Here is a 19133-nt window from a genome sequence, read left to right on the forward strand (position 1 = left end):
ACATATTTACAGTATTGCAGTATGCATATTACAGTAAGGGCTGGACAGAAGGGCAAATAATATCGGTCTGGGACTGTGATACAGACTGGGACAAGGTATGGAAAACTAACAATCTGGACAACGGACCATTGTTTGGCCTTTTTTGTTTGGGTTATTTTTCATTCATATGCTTTATTTTAAGCTGACCAAACCCAGGAGAAATGTAATGACTCCTTAGCTACTCCTAGAGAGAGCCGTACCTTTGTTTGGGGGTGTCTTCTGAATGAACAAGCTGTGGTCCACTTCTACGTCACTAGATCACGCGCTCGGCTCTCGGTGACAGACTGACGGAAACTATGCAGGTAGGTCATTAACGGTGATTATGTCAACTTTATTTATTATCACTTGTTGAGAAACCTTAGTTAACACCCAAAATAGTCTTGATATGAAACCAGTATCTAGGTCGACACGATGAGATCGTACTCACTATATCTCTCAGCCCTCGGCCGAGCTTGTCGTTGATTTGTTGAGTAATCACACTGACCCTAAGAAATACTAGCTGGTATATCAACGTGTCTGTACACCCCTGTATGATTTTATGTCTCTGTACATCTGTGTCTGTATGTCGGTGTGTTTTTCTGTATCTGTTCATCTGTGTCTGTATGTCGGTGTGTCTCTCCATCTCTGTGTTCCTGTCTGTTTCTCTTTGCCTCCATGTCCCTGTCTGAATGTTTCTATGCATATTTTGTTTTGTTTTCTCTCTTCTGTCTGTGTCTCTGCAACTCTCTGTCTACGTCTTCTCTGTGTCCACGTCATCTCTATGTCTTCGTCATCTCTGTGTCTTCGAGTCTCTGTGTCTACGTCATCTCTATGTCTTTGTCATCTCTGTGTCTTCGTCATCTCTATGTCTACGTCATCTGTGTCTATGTCATATATGTGTCTTCGTCATCTCTGTGTCTTCGAGTCTCTGTGTCTACGTCATCTCTATGTCTTCGTCATCTCTGTGTCTACGTCATCTCAGTGTCAACGTCATCTTAATGTCTACGCCATCTCTTTGTCTTCGAGTCCCTGTGTCTACGTCATCTCTGTGTCGACGCCATCCCTCTGCCTGTGTCCCTGTGTCCCCGTCAACTCTGTGTAACTTTGTCTTTGTGTGGCTTTGTCTCGTGAGAGCTGAGGGAATGGTGGCAGTGCGAGGAAACTACATACTCTATATATATTCCCATTTCATAATAACGACCATTATTCAACCTAACACCACAAGTAACCGTTTGCTGTGTCCTACTAGAGTTCATGTGTAACAATATATGCATGTAATCAGCTGAATCAAGTTTGAACCAGACACATCCTGTGACTGATATCTTTGGCATCGATTCACGCAAATTTGACACGATGACGTTAAATAACAGATGTTTCAATCATTTCTTATTCATAATAATTGTCGAAATACTTAGTTCCAGTGTTTACAGAGTATTCGTGTACTTTTTCAATGTTCGCAAAGACACTAGAAAATATTAGTTGCATCAGAACACCTTAATTCACCAGACTGGTCAACCACGTGGATAGTACATGAATGCACCACTGGGGATAGTGGTTGCTATGGCGATACCACAACGTGGATAGTACATGAATGCACCACTGGGGGATAGTGGTTGCTATGGCGATACCACAACGTGGATAGTACATGAATGCACCACTGGGGGAATAGTTGTTGCTATGACGATACCACAACGTGGATAGTACATGAATGCACCACTGGGGGAATAGTTGTTGCTATGACGATACCACAACGTGGATAGTACATGAATGCACCACTGGGGGGATAGTTGTTGCTATGACGATACCACAACGTGGATAGTACATGAATGCACCACTGGGGGGATAGTTGTTGCTATGACGATACCACAACGTGGATAGTACATGAATGCACCACTGGGGGGATAGTTGTTAACATGAAAGAACCAGCATGTGGATTGCACATTACGTAGGGATTTGAAAATACCGACACCATCCGGATCGAGGTGTTTGTCGTGGCCATTTGGCAAATCTACCTGATAATAAAACAATTTGACCGATGTTTGCTAAGGGCAAGACGTTTCCTTCTAAACACCACGTACAGTGTAGGGTTGGGCTTCACTTGATTTCTATTTGTTAGTTACGGGTAGTCAACGCAAGATACCCGATATCTCCAGTATCTCAATATACACACCCTTCATGCAGGGTGATATCGATGCTAAGTAAACACCTCTGTGTTTGACTAAACTTTCCAATAATTATAAATCGAACTCTGGACGTTTTCGGGTCAGGTCAAGCGCCATTGTGTGCAGAAAACCGAGTGCCCCTGAGTGTAACTGTTCACGGTTGATTCATTAATGGCAATGATTGTGATGATAATGATGATTAAATGGTTTTAAAAGTTATTCAGTAGGTCATGCACTGGATTTACACCATAGGACGTATTTAATTTTGTCGATTTCATAAATGTATCAGAATATTAAACCATCGTAACCTGTACCAGGCAATGTATATTGCATATGTAATATTAAACAGACCTTTATGTTCATGAAAAACTTTTACTTCATTTATTTGGCATAAACATAAACATCTTCACCACAGCTAGGAAAGGTCATTCGTTTGTTCCTTTAATATTTCTATTTGGCATACGAAAGTATATATTTTTCATTGCAAGTTGATATATGACTAACATATTGCAATATGATATCGTGTGTCCATATACATGCCATAGATGTATTGTGTTTAAATAGTGTGTCAAGCTTATAATTAACTGCAAGTGCTAATTAACTGCAATAAAGCCGCCATATCATCGGTTTCCCATTATGCCACCTGTAAAAGAAAGTGTTATGTCTTAGAGTCAGGAGTGGTCACTATATGTGTCAGTAATTAAGTAGGTTTGGCCAAGACTCCAAAGACCCCGGTTAATAGATATGTAGGTCTATCATAGTTCTGATCAGAAATCAAGTAGGTCTATTATAGTGTATTATAGTGTTCTACGATCTGCGATCGTGGTTAATAGCTATGTAAGAAATCCAGTAGGTCTATCATAGTGTTCTGCGATCGTGGTAAATAGCTATGTAAGAAATCCAGTAGGTCTATTATAGTGTTCTGCGATCGTGGTAAATAGCTATGTAAGAAATCCAGTAGGTCTATTATAGTGTTCTGCGATCGTGGTAAATAGCTATGTCAATAATAAAGCAGCGCCTTCATGAAGTCCTTGGACCCTGGTCATCAGTGAGTGAGTATAGTTTTACGCCACGTTTAGCAATATTCCAGCAATTTCATGGCGAGGTAACACCAGAAATGGGTTCACACAATGTCACACATTGTACCCATGCCTTCATGGGGAATCGAACCCGAGTCTTCAGCGTGACAAGCGGACGCTTTAACCATTAGGCTACCCTACCCCACCGCCCCTCCATGGTTTTGAAAAAAGAAGTAGATCTATCATACTGTCATGACACCGAGGTCAGAAATATAATCGGTTTCTGATAGTCATGGTTACATGAAAAATCAGTTATAAAGTAGGTTTAACCCAATCTATTGTATAAACATCGCACCTATTGTATAAACATCTCCTTCATTGTAACTACTCCTGTATTTATACACCTCTGGCTTCCATTCACTATCCTTTGTGTACTCACTGGCTTCATCAGCTTACTGCTTAACCAATTATGGCAATTATGTTGTTTCGGTCACCAATTACAATGCATGTTGTTTCATTGTTATATACAGTATATATATGCAGCTCCTCCACTTTATGTATCACTCTTGCTTGACAACGGTACAAGAATCTGTATCGAAACGTCGCACTCACGAAATAAAGAAGTTGTTATCCATCAAAACGTGTTCCATATTATAAAGTAGGTTTATCAAAGAAAACAGAGACCGTGGTCCGTAATGAAGTGGGCGTATCTTAAAGTGGTTATAACGTGGTCAATAAATATGTCATTAATAAAGTATGTTTATCATAATCATAAGATAGATGTCAACAGATAAATCAGTAATATATTCAGTTCTTGGTTTTATGTTTTTGCTTTTGTAATGTTCAGGCTCTCAAAAAGATCATCTTCTGGATTAGATTTGGTAAAGTTGGGCCGGTGCAAACAAAACACCTGCTACTTGTTTCCCTGATGGTTACCGTCATTGTCCTGATCGGCGATATCAACATGGCCCCGGTGAAGCTTCGACACCCGGGACAGATCCTTGTCAAGTTTATGTCTTCCAGTATTTGTTGATGAGGACCCCTGACTTGACCCTGAAAGATGACGACATCAAAACTCCCGGGTTGTGTCCAAAGACATCACCGCTTCTTGGTTGGTATCTTAAACCTTATTTCTGCCCTATCACTGTAGATGTTTCAATGTCTGTATCTGATGGTAGACGTCATTTGATGCTATAAAATGATGAGCGACTCTTTAAGTTCCCGTGTTAGTTCGTGTAAACACTTGCCTTGCCTTGCTTTGTTTTTGACAAGCGCTACCGGAGAGACTGGATATGGTCACGTTTTGGTGTTGTTTTTTATTTATTTATTTCTTGCTTTCATTAATACATGTAAGATCTGCATCTATGTAATTGCCTGTATTTCGTGACTGTAGTTTCGTGTTTTGCAGTTGGTGTAACTCCAGTGGATGAAAGCCCTACCGATCTGCATCATCTGAGTCAGACTTCCTCCTCATCTTTCCGCCCAGGGGGACACTACAAGCCACCAGATTGTGTGTCCCGAACGAAGACTGCTGTCATTGTGGCCTACAGGAACAGGCAGCGCCACCTGGTGATTCTCCTCAATCACCTCATCCCCTTCCTTGTCCGGCAGCAGGCAGAGTTCGCCATCTTTGTTGTTGAACCGGTGAGACAATATACCATTGCTTATCCGTTTTAGCCTACGAAGAACTATAATATATACCTGTATGTTCGTGAGAGAACATGATGAATTAGGAATTGAGGCTGTGAATTGGAGTTTATTTTTGGTGGTTGATACACAAGAAATACAATACTGACATATTGACACGATGATGCGCTTATTTACGTTAATTTCACTCACAGTCACAGTCAAGTCACGGTGTGTTTCTTCGTCGTCAGCCAGCAGCTGTTTTTGTTCGTTGGTTTCACATTATTTTTCGACTCGCTGTGCGCATGCGCAGAGCGTGTAAAACTATCCACTGAACAACTTCCGGTTTGGTCGTATGCTTTACCGATAGTGTAAACACACTCTCAAGAAAGCAAAAATCAAAACAGATATATGGTTTTATGTCGAATTTAACTGATCTCAATTCATTTATGAATGGAAGGGACCGGGCTTTAGTTAAATAAATAGCTTTACGTTTGTTAACAAGCTCTTGTATAAACACATCTCACCACCACCCGTCCACCGTCCTTCCTGCACATCCCTTTCTCACAAGTAAAAACACATCTCTGATGCAGTTGCCACCAAAATAGGACATCAATTAATGAAAAGCATAGGCAAATGGATGTATGTACTCAACTATGAACAGTTGTCACACGTAATTAATCTTCATAGAGCTTTTATTTAGAGTGTGTTTACACTATCGGTAATACGACCAAACCGGAAGTTGACCAGTGTATATTTTACACGCTCTACGCATATAAGCACAGCGAGTCGAAAATTAAAGTGAAACCAACGAATGGCGGTCCAAGGGAGATAACCCTTTTTATGCTCATAGCATACCACCACAAATAAACAAGTCTCTTCACAACCTGGCAATGCCATGCGAACTATCCAACACTGTAGCTGTCAAAATATCTACCATATCATATTCTACAGTGTCATGGTAGCCAATATTCAGACGTAGTTGCCTCATGGATGATCTTCTGTTGTATAATCCCACGCCAGAGGGCGGTTGCCTTGTCTAGTGGTTAAAGCATTCATGCAGGTTCGATTCCTCACATAGGTAGAGTGTCGAGCCCATTTCTGGTGACCCCTTCGCTAGAATATTGCTAAAAGCGGCGTATAACCATGCCCCCGCACTCACTCTTTCACTCACATGCAGGGCAGTTATGTTCTTGCTCATTAACATTTAAATACAATTCTGATGTCGTATAGTTGTTATATATAAAAGGGGCGGTGGGGTAGCCTAGTGGTTAAAGCGTAAGCTCGTCACGCCGAAGGCCCGGGTTCGATTCCAAACATGGGTACAAACGTGAGAATCCTATTTCTGATGTCCCCCACCATGATATCGCTGGAATATCGCTAAAAGCGGCGTAAAACTAAAACTCACTCACTCACTCTGATACATGTATATAAATATCATTTATGGTATTCAGCTGTAGCCGTACATGACTATCACACTCCAAAGATATATATCAGTTCACATTTCTGTTGTACCATTCTGTTATAGGTACCCAACGTTACGTTTAACAGAGCCCTCCTAATGAACATCGGCTTTTTGGAAGCTCTCAAGACGAACAACTTCACCTGCTTTATTTTCCATGATGTGGATCTCTTGCCGGTGACGGATCACAATCTCTACCGATGTGGTTCCACGCCAAGACACATGGCTGTGTCTAACAGCAAATATGACAAGTAGGTCACCATGGTAACGTTCCCACGCCCAGACACATGGCTGTGTCTAACAGCAAACATAACAAGTAGGTCACCAATGTAAGGTTCCCTAGATGTGTGGCGCCACGCCCAGACACATGGCTGTGTCTAACAGCAAGTATGACAAGTAGGTCACCAATATAACGTCTCCTAGCTGTGTGTGATGCCACGCCCAGACACATGGCTGTGTCCAACAGCAAATGTGACAAGTAGGTCACCACTGTAACGATCCCTAGATGTGTCACGCCAGACGCAAGAACCATATGACGTTATTTGAAATCAGCGTAGAAAGAGCAGGGTCTATAGTACTCAAAAGTTGTGAAAGGTATACACCAGAAACTAAAACTGTTGGAATATGCTGCTTGACCTAAAGAGAAGGTTATCTTTCGGAAAGTTCCAATCTTCCCTCTTCTCATGCTGTCCTTGAGAGTTTTAGTGTCACTTTCAATCTCCATTACTAGATCTCAATATGAAGCATACAAGAAGGTTACAATGGCGTCCTTTATTTCTTCCTGAGACTGGTAAATCAGTGGAAGTGATTTGTCTGTTAGAAGGTTATTGAACAACATCAGATCAACCATAAACCCGAATCTTTAGTTAAATGTCTGACCCAATTATCTTGTGTCGACCTTTCCAGTCGGGGCTGAATTCCGATTGAAGTCCATCCAGAAACGCACAAGCTAGATCGGCGGGACAGTTATTGGCCATCTTCTCCGTGCCTAACTGTCTTTCCCGTAAGACTATACGGGTGCTGTCATACTCTGTCTTTCAGTGGTGGCGGATTTCATGCTTATGCTGGTGGTGTCATGGCGCTGTCGAAGGATATTTACTTGGACATCAACGGACACTCAAACCTGTACTTCGGCTGGGGCGGAGAAGACGACGACTTGTTGTGCAGGTATGGTAAGGCATCCCAATCAAATCAATGATGTCGAAAAAGAGTAGTTTGTAATTACCCATGATCGTCAAATACATTAATAGTATTCACACAAATAGTACACGCAAACCCCAGTCGAACATATAGTACACGCAAACCCCAGTCGAATATAAAGTACACACGACCCCCAGTCGCACATATAGTACACGCAAACCCCAGTCGAACATATAGTACACGCAAACCCCAGTCGAACATATAGTACACACAAACCCCAGTCGAACATAAAGTACACACAAACCCTAGTCGAACATATAGTACACGCAAACCCCAGTCGAACATATAGTACACGCAAACCCCAGTCGAACATATAGTACACGCAAACCCCAGTCGAACATATAGTACACAAACCCCAGTCGAACATATAGTACGCAAACCCCAGTCGAACATCAAGTACACACAATCCCCAGTCGAACATAAAGTACACACAAACCCTAGTCGAACATAAAAGCTACCACACAAACCCTAGTCGAACATAAAAGTACACACAAACCCTAGTCGAACATAAAGTACACACGAAAACCCTAGTCGAACATAAAAGTACACACAAACCCTAGTCGAACATAAAGTACACGCAAACCCCAGTCGAACATATAGTACACGCAAACCCCAGTCGAACATATAGTATACGCAAATCCCAGTCGAACATATAGTAGTACGCAAATCCCAGTCGAACATATAGTACACGCAAACCCCAGTCGAACATATACAAACCCCAGTCAAATATAGTACAACGAACATAGTACACATAGCAATACACGACCCCCAGTCGAACATCAAGTACACACAATCCCCAGTCGAACATACAGTACACACAAACCCCAGTCGAACATAAAGTACACACAAACCCTAGTCGAACATAAAGTACACACAAACCCTAGTCGAACATAAAGTACACACAAACCCCAGTCGAACATAAAGCACACACAACCCCCAGTCGAACGTATAGTACACACAAACCCCAGTCGAACATATAGTACACGCAAACCCCAGTCGAACATATAGTACACGCAAACCCCAGTCGAACATACCTTCGCAGCTGCAAGATACATACAGTATCAGTCACAGTTACATACAGGAACCGGTGTGTGTAGCACATACGTAAAGTCAGTCACACAGCTACAATATAGTACATACAGAAATCAGCGACGCATCTCACACACATACAAGTACAACACACGGAATTCAACTACACGTATGGTATCTAGAGACACCATATCCTCAACTAGTGTAGAATCTAGCCGATCTGTCATATATAGAAGAGTGAGTGGGTTTAGTTTTACGCCGCCTTTAGTAATATTCCAGCAATATCACGGCGGGGAACACCAGAAATGGGCTTTAAATATTGCACCCATGTGGGGAATCGAATCCGGGTCTTCGGCGTGACGAGCGAACGCTTTAACCACTTGGCTACCCCACCGCCCCCATTTGTAGAAGAACGCTACACATCGGGCACACACGGAGTTCAACGTGTCGTGATGTACCTGTAGTTGCTGACAACGGTCCTCAGATGTCTACAACTCCACACACTACATGGACTGTTGTCGTTCTACATGGCTGAAGTTAAATTTCATTTGTTGGTTTGATGTTTGACGCCGCAGCAATACTCAAGCTAGATTGTGACGATCTGTAAATAATCCAGTCTGAACTGGACAATCCGGTGATCAATAGCATGCGCAATTGGGATACGATGACATGTGTGTCAGCCAAGTCAGCGAGCCCGACCACCCGATCCCGTCAGTCGACTCTTAGGACAAGCATGGGATACTGAAGAATAATTCTAAGTTAAATCTTTTAACGGGATTTAGAGTGATACACATGTACTAGCAAGCTACGTGTTACAAGTTGACATCCATATATTTTCAACTTTTTTGCTGAAGTTGTTTAGAAAGCAATGCGATGGGTGATGCTTTCGATATTGATTTGAATTTGCAATCATCTTAAAATCAGCCCATACCAGAGTCACCCAAATGATCCACCCATGCAATTGTCAACCTAATGCTACCACTCCTTCTGTTCTAGACTGGCTTATAAAGGCTACAGGATATCCCGTTACTCCCGCAAGATAGGGAGATACAAGGCTGTGTACCACACCGAAGACAGGGGAAACAGTATCAGCAATACCAGGTACTATGTACTGTAGGGAAACAGTGTCGGCAATACCAGGGACTATAGACTGTAGGGAAACAGTGTTGGCAATACCAGGTACTTGATTGATACTGCAGGGAAACAGTGTCAGCAATACCCAGGTACTGGCATAAACTGTAGGGAAACAGTGTCAGCAATACCAGGTGCTATAGACTGTAGGGAAACAGTGTCAGCAATACCAGGTACTATATATATACTGTAGGGAAACAGTGTCAGCAATACCAGGTACTATAGACTGTAGGGAAACAGTGTCAGCAATACCAGGTACCATATACTGTAGGGAAACAGTGTCAGCAATACCAGGTGCCATAGTGTCACTGTATACTGTAGGGGAAACAGTATTGGCAATACCAGGTACCAGGTACTATAAACTGTAGGGAAACAGTGTCAGCAATACCAGGTACTATAGACTGTAGGGAAACAGCATCAGCAATACCAGGTACTCATAAACTGTAGGGAAACAGTGTCAGCAATACCAGGTGCTATAGACTGTAGGGAAACAGTGTCAGCAATACCAGGTATAACTTTGATACCAGGTACACTATAGGGAAACAGTGTCAGCAATACCAGGTGCTATAGCTATATACCAGGTGCCAGCAATACCAGGTATAGACCGTAGGGAAACAGTGTCAGCAATACCAGGTACTATAGACTGTAGGGAAACAGTGTCAGCAATACCAGGTACTATAGACTGTAGGGAAACAGTGTCAGCAATACCAGGTACTATATACTGTAGGGAAACAGTGTTGGCAATACCAGGTACTATATACTGTAGGGAAACAGTGTCAGCAATACCAGGTACTATAGACTGTAGGGAAACAGTATTGGCAATACCAGGTACTATATACTGTAGGGAAACAGTGTCAGCAATACCAGGTACTATATACTGTAGGGAAACAGTGCCAGCAATACCAGGTGCTATAGACTGTAGGGAAACAGTGTCAGCAATACCAGGTACTATAGACTGTAGGGAAACAGTGTCAGCAATACCAGGTACTGTACTATAGACTGTAGGGAAACAGTATTGGCAATACCAGGTACTACAGTATATACCGTAGGGAAACAGTGTCAGCAATACCAGGTACTATAAACTGTAGGGAAACAGTGTCAGCAATACCAGGTACTATAGACTGTAGGGAAACAGTATTGGCAATACCAGGTACCTATACTGTAGGGAAACAGCAGGCCAGCAATACCAGGTGCTATAGACTGTAGGAAACAGTATTGGCAATACCAGGTACTATATACTGTAGAGGGAAACAGTGCCAGCAATACCAGGTACTATATACTGTAGGGAAACAGTATTGGCAATACCAGGTACTATATACTGTAGGGAAACAGTGTCAGCAATACCAGGTGCTATAGACTGTGGGGAAACAGTGTCAGCAATACCAGGTACTTATATACTGTAGGGAAACAGTGTCAGCAATACCAGGTACTATAAACTGTAGGGAAACAGTGTCAGCAATACCAGGTGCTATAGACTGTAGGAAACAGTGTCTAGCAATACCAGGTAGGTTCTATATACTGTAGGGAAACAGTGTTGGCAATACCAGGTACTATATACTGTAGGGAAACAGTGCCAGCAATACCAGGTACTATATACTGTAGGGAAACAGTGTCAGCAATACCAGGTACTATATACTGTAGGGAAACAGTGTCAGCAATACCAGGAACTATATACTGTAGGGAAACAGTGTTGGCAATACCAGGTACTATATACTGTAGGGAAACAGTGTCAGCAATACCAGGTACTATATACTGTAGGGAAACAGTATTGGCAATACCAGGTACTATATACTGTAGGGAAACAGTGTCAGCAATACCAGGTACTATATACTGTAGGGGATAAGAGTTTCGCCAGCCATATGTTCACCATACCCTTGGAGCAAAAACGTTACCTAAACGGATGACGCTGACAACAGCCCTGTACATAGTAGGTGACGTTACCTAAACGGATGACGCTGACAACAGCCCTGTACATAGTAGGTGACGTTACCTAAACGGATGACGCTGACAACAGCCCTGTACATAGGAGGTGACGTTACCTAAACGGATGACGCTGACAACAGCCCTGTACATAGTAGGTGACGTTACCTAAACGGATGACGCTGACAACAGCCCTGTACATAGTAGGTGACGTTACCTAAACGGATGACGCTGACAACAGCCCTGTACATAGGAGGTGACGTTACATAAACGGATGACGCTGACAACAGCCCTGTACATAGTAGGTGACGTTAACTAAATGGATGACGCTGACAACAGCCCTGTACATAGTAGGTGACGTTACCTAAACGGATGACGCTGACAACAGTCCTGCACATAGTAGGTGACGTTACCTAAACGGATGACGCTGACAACAGCCCTGTAGTAGCTGGATTAACTAAGTGGATTACGATTGTAGCCCTGAACATAGTAGGTGACGTAAAACTTAAACTGATGACGCTTACCGGAGTCCTGTAGACGCTGACATTAGTTATTATGTGAAGCTGACCATAACCCAATGGTGACTGACCCATAATGCTTCCATCGCGTTATTCATGTTTTTTCCATTAACTGGGCGGCGTTGTCATGGTGATACCCGTTAATAATCTCCCCTTGTCCTCCAGGTACCAGTTGCTGTTTACGGCCGAGGAACGGATGCAGTTAGAGGGATTGCGGTCTTTGTCGTACAGAAATGTGAAACAAGAGACCAGGCAGTTCTACACATGGATTTATGTTGACATAAATGAGAAATATTACAGGTAAAGGACACAATCTTAAGCCAAAATATTTCTGCTAATACACAATCAGAATGGAACAATGATGGCCTTTGTGGCTCGATGTAAACACTAGTCCTGTTGTCCTGAGTGTTGGTGTGTAGTCCAATATCTGTCAGTATCTGGTCAGACAGGAGCAAAATGACCCTCACTGACTCCATGTCACTCTCTGTCAGTCTCTATACAGTTTATAATCTTCAGGGATGACAACAGGGGTAGGCGTGATATAATTTTGAAGTTTTATAATGTTGGATGTTGTTGTTTTCAGCAAACATATAGCTTTCTTTACGTAGAAAAGCCGAACATCGTTCCGCGAGCAACAGTGCACAGTAACAGACACGAAGAATACGATGTGACCAGATAGTGTCACATATGATATGATCTCAACGTGTCACACCGAGAAGTGAGGTGCACTATATATGTGACCCCCATAGTGTCACCCTGAGAAGTGAAGGATATGATGCGAACACACAGTGTCACACGGAGAAGTGAGGGATATGGTGTGATCTCATTGTGTCACACTGAGAAGTGAAGCATACGATATTATTACACTGCATATATTTCTTCATACATTTTATATTTTCTACAAATTATTCATAACATAGGAAATCTGTATAGGTGCAAGTCGCTGTGCATAGTCTGTCTTGTTTATGGCTCGCATGGCAAGTGCAGCTGTAGGCAATTAGCAAACGCATGGATCACGCCAACCTTAAACTAATTAATCAAAGATGAAGTTATTGAGCTGTGTCGGTTCCGGCCTTTCTTCTCGGGTACATCCCCTTGGTCAAGCACAGATATGTAGTCCCATCCCAGCAGGAGCATGTCTACCACCAACTAAGTCGTAATCGAAAATCAACTTTTGTCGAACAAGATCGAGATTACCATCATGCCATCCTCTTTGTCCTGTCGTAAATGCCATGGTCAGGCGCTGACAGATATTTTGTTAAGCAGCTTTCATGTACAAACGAATATTTCTTTTTCTATGTTTCGACACACATGTGTGTATTCCCAGTCTTTGTCTTGTTTTATTCATTTGTGTGTTAGATCTGTATATGCAGGTTAGATTCCCGTTCAGTAGCCTAGATTCTAGTAGCTTAGTCACAAAAACAGTTCCGAGAGTTTATACAATCATTTCCAGCAAAGACGAAGTTTTATGTATTTTACTATAGTCCGCCGATCAAATGATAGTCGTAGATTTACCTCAGATATGAGCTCACATGATAGGTATAACAGCCAACATTTGTGTTTTGATATTTCACCAACACTATAAGTATTTGAATAATGATAGATTAAATGTTCCGTCCCGCGTGCAGTTGTATACCGTACAGAACAGTTTATACGCGAATCACATTACCGTAGTCAGTAGAAAATGGTATTGTCTACTCTGCATATTACCAGAAAATATACATTCAAATCCGTGAAGTTGCAAGTACAGTCTTTGTTCCGTATTTAGTTAGCTCCGTAATTTAAGAAATACGCGTAGTCAATGACAACAGCGCCGTCCTAGTACATTATTACATATTCATTTAACTAAGTTACTGTCTTGTTTGGTAAAGCACCAAAATGTAGCACTACAGCATTACATATATTCCTAGGTCATGGCTTAACTCCGTTTATGTCGAAATTGCACGTTGCCAATAGCAACACCACCGTCGAAATACACCTACCGTAGTCACCCAAATAATTCGTGATAAAACAAGCTTAAGTAGTAGTAATCTAACTAAAACTAGGCCTTCTGTCTCCGTATTTACAACACTTTTATATCTCTCTAATATCCCTTACCGTATCTACTGAAACTATTGTATTGAGAAAATAAATGTTAACATTACAGTTAGAATGCGTACAGTCAGTACCGGAGTTAAATGGTATATGTCAAATCTGAGCACTTAGCGCCGTTTACCGTATTTGCTCAAGGCATGTATGTTGATAACGGAAATTACTTTACACCAGTCATAAATCGTTACCGTAGTTAATGCATTAAGCGCGACATACCTTAATAATCATAAATTCCTACCGTAGTTAACGCAATAGGCACTACATACCGTAATTGTCATAAATCGGTACCGTAGTTAACGCATTAGGCGCGACATAACGTAATAGTCATAAATCCGCACAACAGTTAATGAACTATAGGCACTACATGCTGTAATTAAACTGTTGGGCGCTCCACTCAGTACTTATTCTTTGCAATTGTTGTTGATGATTATTTTATCCGTCAGGTTATGTTATTTATCAGTACCGTAGTTACTCAAGGAAATGTTGTATTATTTGTATTATGTTTCTGTAAGCAGTTACCGTACATACTCTGTTGTACCACACATTGCTTATATTACCTGACTTAGATATAAACTGTATTAGGATATCATTGATTACTATTTCTATTATTGTATGTCATTATTATGTATGAACTGATGTATATTGAATGTCATGCAAGACACTTGCTTGAATAAACCCAGGATCTCACAGCTCTCTCCTTTCTTGTTTCAATGCTTGCTCCCTATAGCTAATTCCCCAAATCGAGGCCTGGGTGCCGTTCCACTAACCGATCTTAACTAAGATCAATCTTAGCAAGTTACGCCAATTTTACAATCGTCTTAGCTAAAAGTTACACCCGTTCCACTAACCGATCTTAGGCCGATCGTAGCCGGTCCCGATCTTACGATCCGATCCAAGCTTAGATCGAGACTCTTTCGTGCGAGAATGCGAGGCACGAGTTATCTCCCTTTGCATAGTCTAGCAAATGATGGAAGTAGTTTACGAACCAACTGAGTGAGTGAGTGAGTTTAGATTTACGCTGCCCTCAGCAATAGTCCAGCTATATGGCGGCGGTCTGTAAATAATCTAGCTAAGATGCATAGCGTTCACTAGCATGAGCGTTCATGTTAGTGAACGCTATGTATCTTAGCTATAAATAATCGAGTCTAAACCAGACAATCCAGTGATCAACAGCAAGCGCATCGATCTGCGCAGTTGGGAACCGATGACATGTGTCAAGCAAGTCAGCGAGCCTGACCACCCGATCCCGTTAGTGGCCTCTTACGACAGGCATGGGTTATTGAAGTTCAATATTCTAACCCGGGCCTTCATGGGTATTTTTCCAACCATGTGTAAACGTGGAGAAAAAACCTAGAGCAAAATATTAGGGTAGTGAGCACCTTGGTTTCAGGTGCAAGTGCGTGAGAACGCTGGGTATCAAGCATAATATAATAATAATAAATGCATATTTATAGTGCGCCTTTTCCTCATCCTGGGGCATGCTCAAAGCGCTGTGTACAGATAATTTACACGAGAGTATTTACAGCCGAGATTATAAGTAATATACTGAGAACAGGTTTTAAGTCTGGACTTTAAAAATGTCAATTGTGTCAAAGCTTTTAATATGTGCCTGAACCTTGTCAATCAGAATAAACAAGGCGTGAAGAGGCTATATATAACGTATGTAGAATCTGTCAGTGGTCTTGAATAACACGCGGCCTGTCTTTAAAATCCCACACCAAATATGCGCAGTGAAATCAAACATATTTGTATCTTTTTGCTTCAGAACATTGTTCACTTCACGGCTGTCCCTATTCTTAACCATGACATTGCAATATTGTTGTACAAATGTGTTACACCGACTCGCTCAGTTGTGTTCCCATGACGACAGTGGTCAGACTGGCCTGACATCTGTAAGGCTTCAGTGCAGTGTTTGTTTACATCACAGAAATATACAAATTCATTTCATGGGGGACTTTAGGGGACGCTTACGGTGAAATGCTCGCTCTTATTTTTCACAAAGAATAGGAAAGTCACCATTTTGGTTTCTCTACGATTGATTTTAGCTATCCTAAGTTGGTCATGAGCAACTTAGACTTTGAATCTTAACTTTACGATTGACTTAGGTAAGATTGGTTAGTGGAACGGTATGCCGATCGTAACGTCACGCTAAGATTGGGATTTTAGGGGTTTACGATTGGCATAGGGCTAAGATCGGTTAGTGGAACGGCACCCTGGCAGCACCTTTAGCACACCTAGCGCTAAAGGTCGTCCGAACGGACACAAAAGAATAGCTGTCTTAATATGAACAAACAGTGTCACACTGAAAAGTGAAGGATACGATGTGACCTCATTGTGTCACACCGAGAAGTGAAGGATACGATATGAACAGTGTCACACTGAGAAGTGAAGGATACGATATGAACAAACAGTGTCACGCCGAGAAGTGAAGGATATGATATGAACAGTCACACCGAGAAGTGAAGGCTACGATGTGAACAAACAGTGTCACACTGAAAAGTGAAGGATATGATATGAACAGTGTCACACCGAGAAGTGAAGGATACGATGTGAACACACAGTGTCACACCGAGAAGTGAAGGATATGATATGAAGAGTGTCACGCCGAGAAGTGAAGGCTACGATATGAACAAACAGTGTCACACTGAAAAGTGAAGGATACGATGTGACCTCATTGTGTCACACCGAGAAGTGAAGGATACGATATGAACAGTGTCACACTGAGAAGTGAAGGATACGATATGGGAAGATGACTCGGATTGGGTCAGGAACGAACTTAACTTCTTGTACAGATGTGGGGAATCGAACCCGGTCAAATAGAAAAATATGTTCACCTTTCCATTGTACCTGTAGGCCCCCCGTGGTAGAGTTGACAGGAAGTTCAGTATAGATAAGTCATAAGGTGTTCGGGCTACAATCCAAAGAGTGAAACCATTTAAAGAAATATAAGGGTATATTGCAAAAGTAAACATTTACGAGAGAGGAGCCGGATTATTGCAATGTGTGTGAATACCTGTTTCATGGATTATCACGTTAACCGCCATCACGTAAGAAATATGTTTTTCATAAACGACATAAGTGAAACCAACAATAGGGGTGATAAGAGGTCGCTGTACTATTATCAGAAACTTTTGAAAATACAGGACGTGGCAGGAGGGATCCAAGTACAGATAAAGAGCAGTACAAAAACAAACAGTGGTAATTGTGATCACAGGAGTGATAATGTTTATTTTGTTTTTTTAGCAGATCGATATTAACAAGGAAAGTAAATGCGTTTACATTTTGTGGACGTCTGTGATTAAGGAACTCTTATCACAATCGTGATGACCCATTTGAAACGGTCAAAGGTCATGCCGCAGGTGGATAAAGGATATGTCAACCAGTCCGTGCATGTGGAGGTGTCAATTGGCGACAAGATTGACACTGGCGTTGGCGTGGTGTCTCGTGTGTGTACACACACACACACACACACACACACACACACACACACACACACACACACACACACATACACACACATACATACATACAAATACTTGTATAGGGCCAATATCCGTAAACCGCTCAAAGGCCCTTTGGCTCTAAGATGGTCTAGATATCACATAGAGTTAAAGTGCTTCAGCAAAGAGACGCGTCTTTAGATTTAATTTAAAAACAGCTAAATCTGGTTGTGTTCTGAGGTGAGGTTGTTCCAGAGATGAGGGCCAGTCGTCTCGAGTGACCTGTCACCATATGTTTTTGTCCTAAAGTAGTGTCGGAAATAGAAAAAAAACTGTATTTTCTCATTTATCTCTACAATTTATGTAGTTGATATGTGCAAGTGTCAAATATCTGTTAAACTAAGTTCGGTCTAACTACAGTCTCACTGGTAGGGACATAGGAAACGTAGAAAAAGGACTTTACTGAGGAAAGATTAGTGCAGAAATGAGCCATGCGATTTTTTTCTAAGTCCAAAACGATTTATTTGGAACAGACCATGGCTTTATGCAAATTAGTGTGCGACGATATTGTATTACAAAGGACACTTTTTAAATGCCAAATTTGAAATTAGACGTAGCTTCATTATAAACGATAGCTGGCGTAAAAAATAATAACTTTCATGCTGAAACTGTTAAGGATGTAGCTTCCATGGAGTCTCACTGTCACTATAAAAAGAAACAGATAGGAGGGTTCGTCTCAAAAGCAAAACCTAGAGGGGTGTCGCAGACGATCGTTGGGGTCGGGCTAGGGGATAGAGTCTCAGCTAAGATAAGATAATCCTTTAGGGCAAACAATAGATGAGACATAGTCAGCACACATGAAAAAGCATAAAATATCTTTGAGATGCCCCCTTGTGCCTGTAGGCAGCACATGCATTTCATGCCAGGTGAGTCGACGGTCCGTCGTCATACCTAGCTGAGCGACCTAATTGCCATCTATAGTCTGATCTATTGTTTTCAGCAGCTATTCGTATTTCTTCTAAGTTTTGCCCGATTTTACGAGTAAACATGCTTTTCTGGATATCCTATTACGCATCCCACTGAACGCCAAGTTAGGCCGATGTGGGTTATTTCGACGTATGCTATTTGCAGTTGTGTATATTTTAGGGATACAGAGTAACAGCCTAAAAACAGTTCTTTTCTATTTCCGACAGTACTTTAGTCAGAGGAACTGTCAAAGACACTGGTCATTTGATCGGAGGGAACGTACAGGAGTATAACGGTGGAACAGATCACAGAGGTACTCTGGAGCTAGACCACGTATACTTTTGAAAACAAGGAGTAGAGTTTTATATTTTATGCGGTAGTGGACGGGAAGCCAATGAAGTGAGTGAAGAACGGGAGTAATGTGCTCTGATTTCTTTGACTGAGAGACCACTCTGGCTGCAGTATTCTGCACCTTCTGAAGCTTGTGTATAAGATAATTTGGGAGACCCACAAGAAGCGCATTGCAGTAGTCAAGACGAGATGTTACATAT

General features: G+C 41.8%; 1 protein-coding gene across 1 annotated transcript; it reads left to right on the forward strand.

Moving 5' to 3' along the window:
- Positions 1 to 256: 256 nt before the first annotated feature.
- On the forward strand, positions 257 to 13025 carry LOC124256641 (beta-1,4-galactosyltransferase 1-like). The gene is made up of 8 exons (XM_046690617.1): positions 257 to 341; positions 4047 to 4310; positions 4608 to 4843; positions 6354 to 6538; positions 7329 to 7454; positions 9513 to 9617; positions 12251 to 12385; positions 12669 to 13025. Exons 2-8 carry the CDS (start codon positions 4232 to 4234, stop codon positions 12691 to 12693), a joined length of 891 nt encoding a protein of 296 aa, XP_046546573.1. The 5' UTR covers positions 257 to 341; positions 4047 to 4231; the 3' UTR covers positions 12694 to 13025.
- The last annotated feature ends 6108 nt before the right edge of the window (positions 13026 to 19133 follow it).

Source organism: Haliotis rubra, unplaced genomic scaffold, assembly GCF_003918875.1.
Source record: "Haliotis rubra isolate DU_JTF1 unplaced genomic scaffold, ASM391887v1 Scf633, whole genome shotgun sequence".
Lineage (NCBI taxonomy): Eukaryota > Metazoa > Mollusca > Gastropoda > Lepetellida > Haliotidae > Haliotis > Haliotis rubra.

Bases quoted from the DNA above. Each gene is read 5' to 3' on its own strand.
- LOC124256641 (XM_046690617.1), top strand. From the start codon at position 4,232: ATGAGGACCCCTGACTTGACCCTGAAAGATGACGACATCAAAACTCCC. The intron at 7,455-9,512 runs GTATGGTAAGGC...CTTCTGTTCTAG, and splicing joins GACGACGACTTGTTGTGCAG to ACTGGCTTATAAAGGCTACA. The intron at 12,386-12,668 runs GTAAAGGACACA...TGTTGTTTTCAG, and splicing joins ATAAATGAGAAATATTACAG to CAAACATATAGCTTTCTTTA.